Source organism: Bombus pyrosoma, linkage group LG4 (genome assembly GCF_014825855.1).
Source record: "Bombus pyrosoma isolate SC7728 linkage group LG4, ASM1482585v1, whole genome shotgun sequence".
Taxonomy (NCBI): domain Eukaryota; kingdom Metazoa; phylum Arthropoda; class Insecta; order Hymenoptera; family Apidae; genus Bombus; species Bombus pyrosoma.
This window is the reverse complement of record NC_057773.1, coordinates 4696204-4711132: the sequence shown is the minus strand read 5'-3', so window position 1 is coordinate 4711132 and position 14929 is coordinate 4696204. Positions and strand designations below refer to the sequence as shown.

The window sequence follows — 14929 nt, the reverse complement described above, 5'->3', positions numbered from 1 at the left end:
ACAGAGAGTAGAAGCGAAGAAACAGGAAACGTCCTCGACTTGCCGACGCGAACCAAAATTCAAGGATCCATCGTCAGTTACTTCATAAAATCTAACTCTTAGGAACGGTTGCACCACAAGCAACAAAATCAGGATGGAAAACGAGGTTCGCGCGCGGAACAGAGGCGGCCGGTTGCATTATTCGTGGCATTTTTATCGACGCCGGTTGGCCTTGCGGACATTACCTCCGTGTTCCATTCACTACTGCAAAACAGGAGAGATCGTCGCTCGAGTCGAAGATCTCTGCTAACGAGCCACGATTCCTGCTGGCTCGTTCGTCTTCGCGGTGAAAGAGTCGTCCGCGGCTCGCGATTCTCTGATATACGATGATCCTCCTGTCTAGGTTTGCGTGTGTAAAAGGATTCCGCGTCAAGCCTGCTAAAGCCCGTGCTAACGGCGATCTTATCACCAACACAGTTTGTTTTCCACCACGCATTAGATCTTTCTCAGTTGATTATATTCTGGGAAACTTATGGATGGCGTCAAACCTTTGAACTTGGAGACTGAAGTAGGTTGATCATTGTAAAGCAACAAGCTGGCTATTAATATCCCTTTCTGTTGTTGAGAAAAATTCTCCAAGTACAGAAACGAAAAGTTGAACTTAATACAATGCTTAATGGCTAAAATGTTAGAAATCGTTGACCTAATGAAAGATTTTTAATTGAAGAATCGAAGAAGTTAAGTTAAACCGCTGATGAGAGTAAAGGATCTCGCAATGTTTGAGTTTGCACTTGTACTGGCTTCGCAATCGATGTATGTTGATGTTTGAAACCTAAGCAACACGAATTTTTCACAGTTTTTAAGTAAATTTCATAGTCGGATCTGGAAACCACGAACTTTGTATTTCATAAAATTCCTACTTTCGAAAAGACCTTTCAAAAAATAACAATATTCATATTAATCATAGGATTATATCTAGTTGTCAAGTCGATCAGTCATTAGCCAACCGCAATTTCCAATTGTAACCACCCTATCAAACATCTCTTCGAGTCATCGTATACGTAAAATCCGTGAAAGGAAAAAGCATTACTCTCGATTGAAACTCGTTGCACACAAACACAGAATTTCCTGAATCGTTTCATTCTTTAGTTGCCTGGTTTCACCGCCAACAAGATACAACGGAAGATAGAGCCACGACGGAAGGACTAATTCGCACCACGTCGCTTCCGAGACGTTCAATTAGAGATGGCGGTGAGCAGCGTACCTCGTAGTTTGTTTTTCTGATTCTGCAGGTAGTTCGTTTCACCGGTGAACGTCGAGTCATCGTTCGTTATTCCGCTCTTGTATTAATTGAGGAATTACGTGAGCTGACTCGTGCTGGCAAATGATTACATGCATATTTAATAAAGATCCGAGCAAAGTAGTCTGTTCTCATCAGTGAGCACCAACCGCGAAATCACTCGCGAGTCTTTCAAAGAAAGCATTTTCAAGAAAGGAAATTTTTTTACTAGAACTGTAGCAACGTTCATAAAATTTGTGAATGTTCCGTTAAGTGAAGAAACCAGTTGAATTTTTGGAAACCCGTTTCATTGGAACTGTTTATGATATTTTATTAAGTTGTTGGTATTTCTATAGTGGATAGCTTTCGTAAGAGAATATGTCAGTAACATATGTTAGATAGATAGTTAATAATGCTACCTCTGACAAGTCAAGGACATATGACTGGTAAGTGAGGAATTTGGAATTTCTAGTCACCGCGCTCTATGTAAAAATTCGATTCGGTTTAATAACTTAGCAGAAGATACGATTGATAACAATACTACAAAATAATATAAAATAATAAATTTAGAATCTCTGATCACTATCCCTCCCCTATTAAGAAAATTCCATAGAATTCGATCACTCGCTAAATATTATATCCTCTCTTCTTATTCTCTTTCTCTTCGGAAATCTGTTAAAATCTTCAACTAAAGCACTATTCTAACCATTTGTAACACCCTCGTTTAGCTTCCAAAAAAACGAAAACGCTTGCTTCTAGCGCGAATATTCCGTACTAAACTCACGACCGTAAACGAAGAGTGCGTCATAACATTAAACATCCCGCGCATTTCTGCAGGTTCGTTTCGATTAACGATAAGAATCTTAAAGACGTTATCAAACGATCTACACCGGCTGTAGACGTCTGATTGATGATGAACGGTAGCGTGCGCGCATGGCATCGTCGATCTTGTATTCGATCGAGGAATCGAACAAGCGGATACCAGAGTAGAACGCGCGCGACTGAGCGCCATAAGCCGCTTGAACCGTTATACCGTTCGTAACACACAAAGTATCGGCATTATTTTCTAATGTAGTAGTTCGCAGGTCCTAATTTCTCTCGAATTTTAATACGTCGGCCTCGCGAAGATCGGTTTCGTTCGTCGCCGTTTCCGTTCTGTTTTCATGTGGAACGATCATTCATCGGCTACGTCGATAGAGATTGTTGGTCTTTGATACGGGTTAATTAATGTAACTAGGACGCTTGTCTGTCTTTAATCAAGTGGGAATATTTTGGAAGGTTCTTGTGTTGAGACTGTTTCGTTGTTAACGCGTGTGGCGACCATGGGAAATTGATATAGTGTTTTTTATACGTAACAATAAGTAACAAGATCTTTTACAGGTAGCAATTTATAGTCTTCCAAAGGAATATTTTAAGAAATTCTTGCACGCCGTAGCCTAAAAATATTCTAGTATAAATTTGATACTTAATGAGAGGATTTCTAGGTCGTTTAAAAAATACTTTATTCATTCGCATTTAATTCGTTGCTGAAGTAATATTTTGACTTATTCTGACGCGTTTCTTACGTTTTATTTCGCGTTGAAACGAAGAAACGTTTGTCTCTACGGAACGTTTTCGACGAGGTATTGCTTCATCGTCTTCCTACTTGTTTTCTGGATCATTTGGGTCACAAGAATTTACGCGACGTATTGTTACGTCGCGCACACCGTTACGCGGTTTGCAACACCTCCGACCACAGTATTATCTCTTTAATGTATTCCTTAGCTCTTAACGTTAATTCCATTGAACTTATGCAATGTGTTCCTCAAAATTACCTTCATTCGCTAATTCCTACAGGTGAGACCGCCCGCTGTCCCCTTATCAATCTCGATCTAACACTTATTCTTATCTTCTTTCCCACGAATATATTCAATTATTCCTCGATTCTTGCACAGGATTTTTCATATTTTTGAATATCTTCTAACTCTGTTCGCTTCTTCGTTCGTATAAGCAGTTGATCAACGTTGTAATAAACATAATGTAAACATAACATAATAAACATAATAGGATAAAATATAACGCAATTATATAGCACTGATAACAAATACGGTATCATTTTCATTGCAAAATGACTAACTGTAAATTCATCAAGGAAAACAATGTGAATTTCGTATACATTCGTTATATCGTTGTGAATATCTCAGAGAAGATATGGAACCAAGGAAGCACAAATCGACATCCAATTTTCCATAAACCTCACTGTGAATACACGACGCACTTCCCAGTATCTACACAAAAAATCTGTAATGTTCTAGCGAATATGTCATATGACAACCTAATAATTGAATCGGTGCACCCTATGGGTCAATAACAAGGAACGTGTTAAATTATTTCCCTCTACTTTTTGCTCTATTTTTCTTAACAGCGAACATCTTAACAATAAACACACGCAAGGCGGCTGATAATTCTTGGCCTCGTGTTAAACATAGGAAAACAATTGCACGTACACATGGTACGCGAACAATTCCTCGTTGGTGAGAGCTACAGCTACGATAAAGTCGTGTAAAAGTGGATGTCCTATTAATGGGAAGACAACCGCGTTATATCGACTTGCATGCGGAAGAACAGCTGTCACAACGAAGGAATTGTTGTTCGACCAGCTAGCTTCCTATCCGTCACGTTTCTTCAACGTCGAACACGACCAAAATCGTGGTACCCGCGCGACGAAATTCTTCCTACATCGCGGAATTGCACAACGCGTTCCGCGACAAGTATTTTCTCCCTTCTCGAGGCGACGAATTAGAAAGTGTTTAACGCGTTTCCAACCACGACTGGCTTGCGCGATGCAAATGTCGTCGTTTGCACAAGCGCTACGAGACTCGGGAAAACTCTGCCAAACAAGCTTGCGCTACCAAACGTTTTTCGTTTCATGAAACTTCGATTCGACAATTCGATAGTCACGCAACTTCGTGTATTCTCTCTGTTTTCAGTGGTATGGAAATTTTGTAAGATGATTTGAATATGACTGTTCAAATATTACAGAGGCGGTAAATTTCGTAAAATACTGAACATGCCTTTACTGTTCCTTGAAATGGAATAGCAATCTTGAACCGAAAACGACGTACGACATTGGTATTTAAAATCAGTAATATAAAAAATAGAAATTTGAGTGAAAAGTTTCATGAATTTGAAAGAATTCTATTGTGAATTTCCAAGGGTTCGTGGCTACGCGTACTAAAATATTCTAATGTTTGGAGAAACAGATGCGTAGATTCAAAGACTCTACCCACAGTTTCTTCAAATTGAAGATCCTGTCACTGGTACCACAATGTATCACTTCATCGTCCGAGTCCCTCATTTTCGAAGATGCACTACAACGCATAGAAGATTCTCAAAGCGTAGAACAACGAATACGACACCAAAACAAGAAAACTCACCCTCAGATCGCGTTTCCACGGCGACGAAGAGTAACACAGCCGCCAGCAGCAGCAGCAGTTTCGTGAACCAGAGCCTCCACATGTCTTTGCCCATCTGTTTCCCCGCTGGCAGGGAGCTGCGCTGCACGAAATTACCAACAGAAGACGTACACTCTCATGTAAATCGGTCCGATACGAACGAACAAGGTTAGCCCGTTACATCAGCACCAAAATCGTCCACGTTCTTATCTTACACACTTCGAATTATTCTCACCTTCGACGTGACCGAATGAAAAAGATCTTTCGAAAAATGTAACCAAAATCTACACGGACGGAAAGACGAAACGTTAAACAAACGAAGGACAAACCGATTGGACGATGAACTAAATTTCTTTTCTGTTATTTAAACAACGAAAAAATATTGTTTAAGATCGTCGACGAGTCTCTTTTTCCTTTAATCACAGTCCATCCACGGAGATACGAAGAGGAAAAATTTGTCCACCTGGTCACCAGACAGAGCAGTTAACGAGAGCTCTGGTACTCGACGAGCGGAGCAACCGACCGATTGACCTTTCTCCGGGTGCGTAACTTTGTCTGTGTCCCGGTGAGGACTGAAGGGGAAGCAAGGCCCACCGCCGGCTGTTGGGAACCGGAGAAAGGTGTATCGAGAGAGAGGCCAGAGGCGAGCCGGTAAGGCCCCTTCTTCTATCGCTTCTCTTCCCCTTCTCTCAATCACAGATTATACACGTTTCTCTCTTCTACCACCGGATCGTGAAGATTATACATATATATGGATACTATTTAAATAAAAACCTTACTAAGTTATTAACTTTTGTTGAGTAATATGACTTCTGAATGAATTGAATAAGTGAGAATTGAGTAAGAACGAATAAAATTCGTCGCTATAGGAGCTCTATGAAAGAAGGGTAGATTGTATACACGATTATGTGTTTCTTTCTTCCACTAATAAGATCGTAAGCATTTTATAGGGAACATTTGGATAAAATATTTAGAAAATAATTATTTGGATAATATTACCCTTGGCGCGTAATTTAGCTTTTCTTCGAATTGAGTTTGCAGGAATGAAATTTGTCCATCTACGATTTAACAATACGATTTGGAGGCGTCGTCAATCAAACTAATAAATTATTTTTCGAAAGTACTTCCTAGCTATTTTTATTTAGACTAAAATTCTCTGGGATGTGCCGTAGGTCAAGTTCTTCCTTAGTCTCATTATCGTCATCTTCTTCGTGAAGAGAAGAACCGTTTGTCGCATTATTCTTTCCTCTTTGCTAGATTGTTATTGTCATTGTAATTGCGCGTGCGCATGTATATTTGCGCCAACTTACAGCCGACTACGACGCGGCCTTGCATACTATCTCTTTGAAGTATCCTCGTCTTGGAAGGATGACAGTAGAAGTAGGTAGGAGTTTGGGGACAGAGAAAGAGTGGGGGGAATGAGGATTTGAGGGAGAATCAAGAGGATTTGTATCGTGTGGGGGTGTAATTATTGGGCGATGAAAATGGGTATAGCAGGATTGACGATATATAATTAAAGAAACGCGCGTTCGGTATACAAATTGAAATGTTGAAAAATGGTAGACATTATTAGGTTGTAATATACATTCGTCCTATTTTTATATTTACCATATAAACGAAGAAGGCGAGACGAATTCATATTACAATCTAATGCCTTCGTGGATTGAAGAAATAATAACAAGAATAAGAGCAATGGAAAAATTAGGAACTGGGAAAACACAGAGACAGTGTAATTAAAAGGATATACAAATATTGGAATCGAAACTTAATAGCCGTGGAATTTGGAAACTATAAAAACGTGGAAATGGTATAACGTTGAAAAGTGAACAATTTTAAGTACACAGAAATCAAAAATATCTCGTAGAAAATTTTCTACGAGTTTCTTAACGAAAGACCAGAATCAAAAAGAATTGCAGAAAAGATCTGTGTACGATTAAAGACTAAACATCATGTAGCTAAGTACTATGGAAAATATTCCGGAAGAAAGTTGCTCGATTAATTCGTGCAGCGAGATTCGTTCTTTTTCGTCTCCTTTGCGACTTACCCGTCGTTCCAGTCAGTTGTTCCGTCATCCAGTTCGCCACTTTCCAGTTGTATTACAGGACCACCCGTTATGTGGTAATTCAAGCCGGTGCACTAGTGTGACTCAATACGTCGGCACAGCTGTTACATTCGCTTTAATTTGCTTGTCAAACCTCTGTTTTGCTAATTGAAAAACCCATTCCTGATCATTTTCCATGGCGATAAACCGCAAGCTCGCCATTGACTGCTGCTGAATTGTTAAGAAGATGATAGGCAACGAGCATGAATGGTAGTCGTTTTGGTTCCTTCGACGATACTACTCTCAGAGATCCAATTTGAAGATTGAACCATGTGTTGATCATGTTTGAGTATTTTATCTATTTGATTTATACGATATCTAACTTATTGATCTTGTAATTTTTAAATGTATATATACTCGTAAGTCTGGTGATTATAGAATACGAGTGTTTGATAGATGAATATTTCTTTACAAAATAGATATGAAAGAATATTATGGTCCTTAACATACTTTACTATTTAGACAGCTATATAGAATTCGTCAAAAATTACTTTCAAAAATAACGGATCTTCGATTTACTTTTTCTAAAAGAGAAAAGTAATTTATGCAGAAACGAAGACCCACCTGTGAGGTATCCTTCTCGAATGTCGAAGTTTCATGTAAAATGTTCGGTCGAAGATTTCACTAGAAACTGTTCGAGCGAATAAAGATTCATCGAAAAAGCGAAGTTGAATTTGAAGTAAGAAATAATAGCTAAGAAAGCATTTGTGATATTTTATCGAAGAAATGGAAAAGATATTTAATATATTATAACAACATTTTTGTCACCTTAGGGATGCTATTTATTACAAAAGGAATGCTATTGGCTTGGACATTAAAGTAGATGATACATTAATTGATTAATAGTTACTCCACTTTCTAAAGATTATTCGATAATAATAATAATAATAAACCACAATAAAAGCCAGATTATAAAAGGCTATATTTACCGATGAATCCCATTTAACTCATCGTTCGAATATTTTGTATACAACAATTTCTTTATTCATAGATCTTCTATCTTCTAATACGTCATGTTATTTAAAAAAGAAATTTGTATTTACAAGAACTATTTTAACTAAGCATTTTACAGTTATACAAATTACTAATTCAAAAGTGGCTCAACAGAATCACTCAATTTACCTTCTACGCTTTTTAAATATCGAAATATCCTTCTGAATCACCAAAATTCCAATACACGACCGACCAAAATCCTTAGTTTCCTTTTGAACCAACGAAATGCTAATAAAAATCTGAACAAAAACGTCGAAATCAATAAAAAAAAAATCTAAATTTCGATGCATCCTACTTCCTACGACCTTGCCGCCCACGAAGCAAAGAAATATCCCGTCTCCTACGAATCGCTCGACGCGATTTTAGAAACATCCTGTACGCGTTCAAGATTCTATCTCTTGGAACGCTCCTGTTAAAGTCAACCTTGCTTCGAGTCTCCCGATAAGGTGGTCCACCTGTTGACCGGGCTGAACTGAATGAACTCGACGGTGAAACGGGCACGCTTCTTGAAGGAAGCTGTAAGATAGTGGCACGACTCCCTCGAGGTGGGAGGTTCGTATTATAGGTGGCGACCCGGGGGACCTACATTCACGAGCTAAGTCTTCTTCTCCTTCCAGCTGTCTGGCTCGTCTCCGCCGAGATATTCGTGTCGATGTCGGTTGACTCGCTTACCGACCGATTCTCGAATTCCGTCGCCGAGATTCCACTGGAGAAATTACTCCCTTCCTTCGCCTCTTTCTCTTTTCCGCGTTCCTTTTTTTTTTCTCTTCTCTTCCCATTTGCTTCTTTCTTTGCATCTTGCGGAGGAGCCGCCGGTCACGCTTACAGACCGCGAAATTGAACGACGATGGCGGAGAAAATGAGCCCCGAGAGAGATCTACAAGAGTCGATTAACGCCTTATCGACGGGGCGCTTTTATCTTAAACGATGGTTTTGTTCGAATTATCGTTCTACTTGTACATTATACTCTGATGTTTAAACTGCTTTCAAACTTTTTTAACGACCATATAAGCTGTTAAGGCTTAGAACTGTTGCAACACATGGGCGCTTATGTATTTCCTGTTCTAACCAATGGCGAAATGAGTATACATAAAATCTATATAAAATAATTTTTCTTAAGTTCTACAGTACAGTTATTGCAGCGAATAGTCATCTTAATCCACAGTGAAAGGATTAATCCTCGGACGACGAAGGTTCTGACAATTGTGATAGCTACATATATACAACAGACGTTTCACGTTCACTTTCTAAGCTACATTTAGGTGCCAGTATTTTATCACATTGGACTAAATGAAGTGGGATCTTTGATAAGCACCTTAACGACGAATAACGTGGCAGTAAAGCTTGAATCAGGATATGTTGTATGTTCTAAATTTTATAACTTTTATTATTTGCTTATATAATTTCCTTTACTTAATTATTTACTTATATAATTTGCTTTTAACATTCTTTGTTTTCCTGCATTTGTGTTCGTATTTGCCATAAACATCCGCATTCTAGCCATCAAATTCGTAGTCTAGTCACGTATTCAGACTTGCGGTAGCTAGAAAGAGGTTCATAATGATGCAGAGGATGCATTTATTGAATTACCTTCATTGTTAAAGCATGTTATCAGGAAAGAAATCTAGGATTCGTTAATTGATTCACTAAATAATTCCTTAATTCGTGAGCCAAATGTTTGTCTTATTCTGCAGATTGTGGGGACGTGGATTGTAACCCAACTAAAAATACACACTGCGATATAAATCAAGATTAGCAACGTGTTAGTAAGAACGTGTACATGTTAATAACTGAAAATTTTCAATATTAAATTTCCAACAATACATAATTCATCAGAGCTATTTCATTTTTATTATTTCGAACAAATAGCAAAATTTATGAGGCATAATTTTACTATTCGATAAAGCCATTCGTTCACAAGATTTGACCCCAATCAACGAACCACTGCATCGTGAATACTCTCGGTAAATCTTAACCGCATGCGCATCAACATCTGCATAAACAAACGCATCTTTTCTCTCATCAACAGTTTGAATTTCACGCCCTATGTGCCCGTTTTCCATCGCCTTGTCATTTTTCCGCATAGCTGGACGAAGGAAGACAAAAGTCAAAAAGTCACAGCTAGACAACGAACTTTCTAATTCGACAGCACCGGTCCGTCAAACAAGTGGGAGGATTAGCATCGAGTATAATTGAGAATGCAAGGACGTCGGGAGATCGTAAAGCTCAAGCGAGCGTAAAAATGACCGATGTGGTAAATTCGATGCTATCTGAGTACTACTTGTCGAATAGGAATCGAAACGCGATTACGATAGAATCGTAGATAGTAAGAAACGTCTGAATAATAATTTCGAAACAATTGAGAGATCAACGATACTTTAAAGATTCAAGTCACTTCGAATATGGTTCGATAAAGGATCAAGATTCAATATAGAACCTTGGAGACCTGGATAATTTATGAATTTCGAGCTTCGATAGGTCATCAGTGAAACGTTATTTAACAAGCACTCCACCCATTTACTTCGATACCAAAAGCCAGTCATCCTCAGATACTGTAGTTCCATTTGTAACTAATGGCAACGCAAATGAATTTCTAGAAGAGTCTATGTAATCGGTAGACTGAAGATTCTATCTGACATCTCGCGAATTCTTAGCTTTCTGTTAACAAACCGAACGAAAGTTTGGAAAGTTGATGGTAATTGGAAATTCCGATCGATAGGTTGAAGATTTTTATGAATATAAATTTGTTTCACCCTCTCAATTTTTTAACGAATACTTCACTTTGAATATTTTAGGCATTTTTTAATATACTGATCAATATTGAATATCCAAATACGTGAAAATGATAATAGGTATATTCTCATCCTTATTGTAATCATTCCATGACCTATATACTATATTTTCAGAATTATGAATTTGGAGAACTGTACTATTTGGATATCGTCAATTTGCAGAAATGTTTAAGAGCTCGTCACACAACTCCTGTAATCAATGAACTATTATATCGCCTTAATCTCTTCCTGAAATTCTACCGGTTCGGTCGACCGAATTAATGTTAACTTAGCTAAAAGACCTCGTTAGATTTGTCGTATTTTCGCTTAATTTGCAACGAGCCATGGATTGAACGCTGCACTCGTGAGACGAATTCGGTTAGACGCGTGGTAATTGAGAACAGTGGGCAGAGTGAAAGTTAATTAACTTACGAACGATTTTGGAATGTAAATCGTGGCAATTACTAACTATCCTTTAAAAGGTAATAATAAATAAATTTTGACTACATAATTATGTAAAACTAATCGCGATCGCAGCCAATCAGCTCATATCATTTACTACACAATTCATAATTGTATCATGGCTACTAATTACGTATTGATGCAATTAGAAATTGTACATTAAATATTAATATGATTATCCGGATCTCACTGTGTGGAGGTTGCTGCGAATGGAGACCCACCTAAAACTAAAAATTGAATTAGATCTTAAGATAATCATGAAAATAAAAATTACATTAAATCATAAACTAATCATATAATTCTATGCGAGACTCTTTTTCCTATTTTTATCAGTAATTTTACACTTCTATTACCATTTTTAATTTCAAAACGACCTATCTATCACACACATACAGGGACACAGTGCTTCCTAACATTATTAGTTTTTCTACTAAGTATCTACCTAATTCTGAGTTGGGTCTTTAATTTGAGAATGATCAAGCTAACCACAGATCTCATTCATAAAATTAATTCACAAGTGCCTTACCTAACATTAAAATATAAAAATTAAATTTCAACTTCCTACCTGACTACAAATCTAATTTAACCAGTCTCTCAAACATTCAAAGATTTTCATGAATCCTATCTACATAAATATCTCAATATAATAAATAAAATTGGAGAGGAAATATTGCATCTAAATACAGAATGAATATATGTTTCATAACTGAATACGTTAATCTTGAATATGTTGAATATGTTGATTGTACTATGAGAGAGTATCTTCTTTCCATTGGTCCCGTAAAAGTTTCTGAAATAAACTTAAATTGAAATTAGTTTTATCAAAACTTTAGATTTTTTGTCGTCTCTACTTACATAAAAATTACACGATTTCTGTACAAGCTCTACCTATTAGAAGTCTAAAGATTTCTTTTCATAGACTTTCACCTACAACCAATTTGAACAATTTCTTTGTAAACTCTGAGCATCAGACATCTAAATGTTTATTTATAAAATACTACCTAGATACAAATTTGAAAATTTATTTATGGATTCTATCTGCCTTACAAGCTAAAGGTTTGTTGATGAATCCTACCTGCCTAAAAATCTAAAACTTTGTTTGTGGGCCTTACATACCTAAAAATCTAAAAATTTATTTATGGATCCAACTTGTCTAAAAATCTAAAAAATTTTTTAATATTTTTCAAAGTATTTTTTATTGTTGTCAAATATATATATATATGAATATTTCATAATACGATTGATTTGTAAAAATTATCCGCCAAATTGAATGCCCGCCATTACAACTTCAAATATTTTATGCATTACGTGACTTCGTTCTAATGCAAGATGGCGCACTTTTTCTGACCGTTAAACAAAGCTGCGCAATACGAAAAAAACACGATGCGCAGAACCTGTTCAAACTTGTCTGTGATAACGTAGTTTCTCGAATGTAATAAAAGTTATTGAGAAAGACGAAATTAATAGTCGATATTATATTACAGACTATTTACGAATAATGAAACAAAATAAAAAAGTTATTTGAATTTCTTACTCAAATAAAATAGAATCGAGAGAATCTATGTTAAATTTAAGTTAAACAGTCTATTCAATTTCTTCGGAAACATAATTTCTTTAACCTTGCATTTTTCATTCTTAATAAACCATATTCTTAATAAACCGTGAATTTAGAATTTGTTATATTAAATATTACGTCAATATAACGAAATATTTATAAGAAATGGAGTTAATTTAATAATGAATAAATATTACCACATTTTGACGAAAATTTATCAAATTTATCGTTAATCACCATGACGTCCTTTTCACTTCCATCCCGTCCTTTCGAATTTCGCAGCATCCCTCTAATACATCAAAGCTTCCCTCGGAATCAAATAATAGTAATCTGCAAAATATTAAAATAAATGTATAAAAATAATAAATTATTTGAAAATGAAACAATGATCATGGTCAACTTGTGTTTCGAAAACTCATTGAACGAGCTACCGGCAAATGGGACAACCAAAAAGACAGTCGGAGAAACAACAGTAATTAAATAATAGATTACAACGAAGTATTGAAGAAGAACGTACAGAAAGTAACAATAGTGTAGAAAAATGTTTACCAAAGTGCCAAAGCCATCTGTCGCGAAATGACACGGATGGATATACGTCTAAACCCTCTGATTGTTCACGCTAAACTGACACCCCGCGCCGCGATTTACCCGAGTTTGGGTTGGAGAGGAGTAGGGGGCTAGAGTTGGCTATTTGTGCGTACACGAACAGGACTCGTCAAATTCCTGAACACCTACATTAAAGGATATGTTTTCAGTAACAGACATATTATGTTTCAAAACAAAAGCAATACGTTAGGCTGAACAGTGAGATGAAAGTAAAAGGTATAGAGAGTAAACACAAATGATTTAATATCATTTTGACGAATAAAAATGAATCTGAAACGAAGATATCTGCGCTTATACGTTGTCACTTGATTAAACAAAATTGATTAATAGATAGAAAGTTGGAAAGATATAATTTTTTCAAACATAACGTGTAACAGAATATTATAAAATATTAATAGCAATGCCCTTAGGCGATCCATTATCAAAGCACGCATTTGAAAACGTAAAAGTAAATTTAAATTATAAAAACGTTACATAGAAAACACTGACTCTAAGATCGCATTGCACCCGGCCACAAAAGATTTCCGAAAGTAAAACTGTATTAACAGAGAAGGATGGGAGAAGTGAGCGTTTTTTCGAAAAATACTGCTGTTCCTAATTAATTTATTCATCAATAAAAAAATATTATATTACGAAAATAGAATATATTTGAAATATTTTTGTGCTTTGTAAGATATTTCCTGATATTGACAAGTATTTATAAACATTATAAATGTAATACAATCTATCTGAAAAAATTATATCACGGATGTTCGTTTCTTACTTATAAACTATATTTATTCTATAATTATTCGAAAATGTTTGTGACAGACCAAAATTCTATACGTAAACATATCCGAGGATAGAGCGATAACAGTGTGAGAAAGCCGCAATTGTTTATGAATCGAAACGTGTTTACACGTGTCTGATACTATAGAGCTCTCGTGAAAGCAAAAAGTTGTTGACAAAGATTTAGTGACGCTGCAATATCCTCGTCAAGAATTCATATAATATATGAAATATTTCAATTTTTATTTTAATTTCAATTGATAATGTATTAATTATTTTATCGAATTGTTCAAAACTCTATTTTGCAATACAGGTCAAGGAAAAAAATTATTTAAAATAAAAAAAAAACGTTGAAGATATTTGAACTCTTCCTAAAAAGTAATGATTTTTTGTTTAATCACATCTAGTTCCAACTTAGTATTCTTAGGAGAAATCATAGAATTACGTATAATTTAGTCGTATTACATTAAATATTGCATGTCTATGTGTATATTTATACGATTGATATATATATATATGTCGGAGATGAAAGAACACCGGAGCCTTCCTTTGGAACTTGGGGAGAATCCCGTGATATTGTAATCCGGATTTTACCATAGCCATAATTAAATAATTGTCATTCAATCCGATTGTGTTTATTCGAGATTTGTAACAATGAGCTTGGGCCCGAGGCGACAATCAGTCGCCAACGTAGCCGCGGTCAAGGGATAAACGTTTACCTAAACAAAGGCATAGAGTAACCGTATAGCTCTCCTTGAAAAAATACAGCAGCGGCGCGCGGCAGTAAACACTCCAACGGATTCTGTCCCGTGGCTTGCTACACAAAGACCGCACACTTTGAACAAGATGATTGCCAGATGTCGATGCATCTCCATAGTACATATTCAGCTAGCCTAAGGACCCGCTATAAATCTTAGAATTTATTTAGCTGAGGTTCGCCAAACTGACAAACAGTCTTAGCCTTCGCAGCTACTAAATTTG

The 14929-nt window shown here is 36.3% G+C and overlaps 2 protein-coding genes across 4 annotated transcripts in view; one reads left to right on the top strand and one right to left on the bottom strand.

The window, feature by feature from the left end:
- Positions 1–1458: 1458 nt before the first annotated feature.
- On the top strand, positions 1459–5422 carry LOC122567224. Of its 2 annotated transcripts, none has more exons than XM_043725573.1 (3): positions 1459–1704; positions 4546–4860; positions 5118–5422. In XM_043725573.1, the coding sequence occupies exons 1-3, from the start codon at positions 1671–1673 to the stop codon at positions 5177–5179; spliced, it is 411 nt and encodes a 136-aa protein (XP_043581508.1). In that variant the 5' UTR covers positions 1459–1670; the 3' UTR covers positions 5180–5422. The 2 variants fall into 2 exon arrangements, with proteins under 2 accessions (XP_043581508.1, XP_043581509.1); XM_043725574.1 differs by having other exon boundaries at positions 4228–4860.
- Positions 5423–12848: 7426 nt separating this feature from the next.
- The window catches only part of LOC122566592 (translation machinery-associated protein 16 homolog), a 5610-nt gene continuing 3529 nt past the window's right edge, over positions 12849–14929 (bottom strand). Inside the window, exon 6 of one of the 2 annotated variants that reach the window (XM_043724066.1) lies at positions 12849–12904. In XM_043724066.1, the coding sequence (XP_043580001.1) occupies positions 12864–12904 (41 nt within the window). In that variant the 3' untranslated portion in view covers positions 12849–12863. Of the gene's footprint in view, positions 12905–13246; positions 13306–14929 lie in introns of those variants that run through there. The other variant, XM_043724065.1, reaches the window with a different exon arrangement.

Excerpts from the sequence above, each read along its gene's own strand:
- LOC122567224 (XM_043725573.1), top strand. The coding sequence starts at position 1,671 with ATGCTACCTCTGACAAGTCAAGGACATATGACTG. Across the intron at positions 1,705-4,545 it reads AAGTCAAGGACATATGACTG|ATCCTGTCACTGGTACCACA; the intron begins GTAAGTGAGGAA and ends TTCAAATTGAAG. Across the intron at positions 4,861-5,117 it reads GTCCGATACGAACGAACAAG|TCCATCCACGGAGATACGAA; the intron begins GTTAGCCCGTTA and ends CTTTAATCACAG.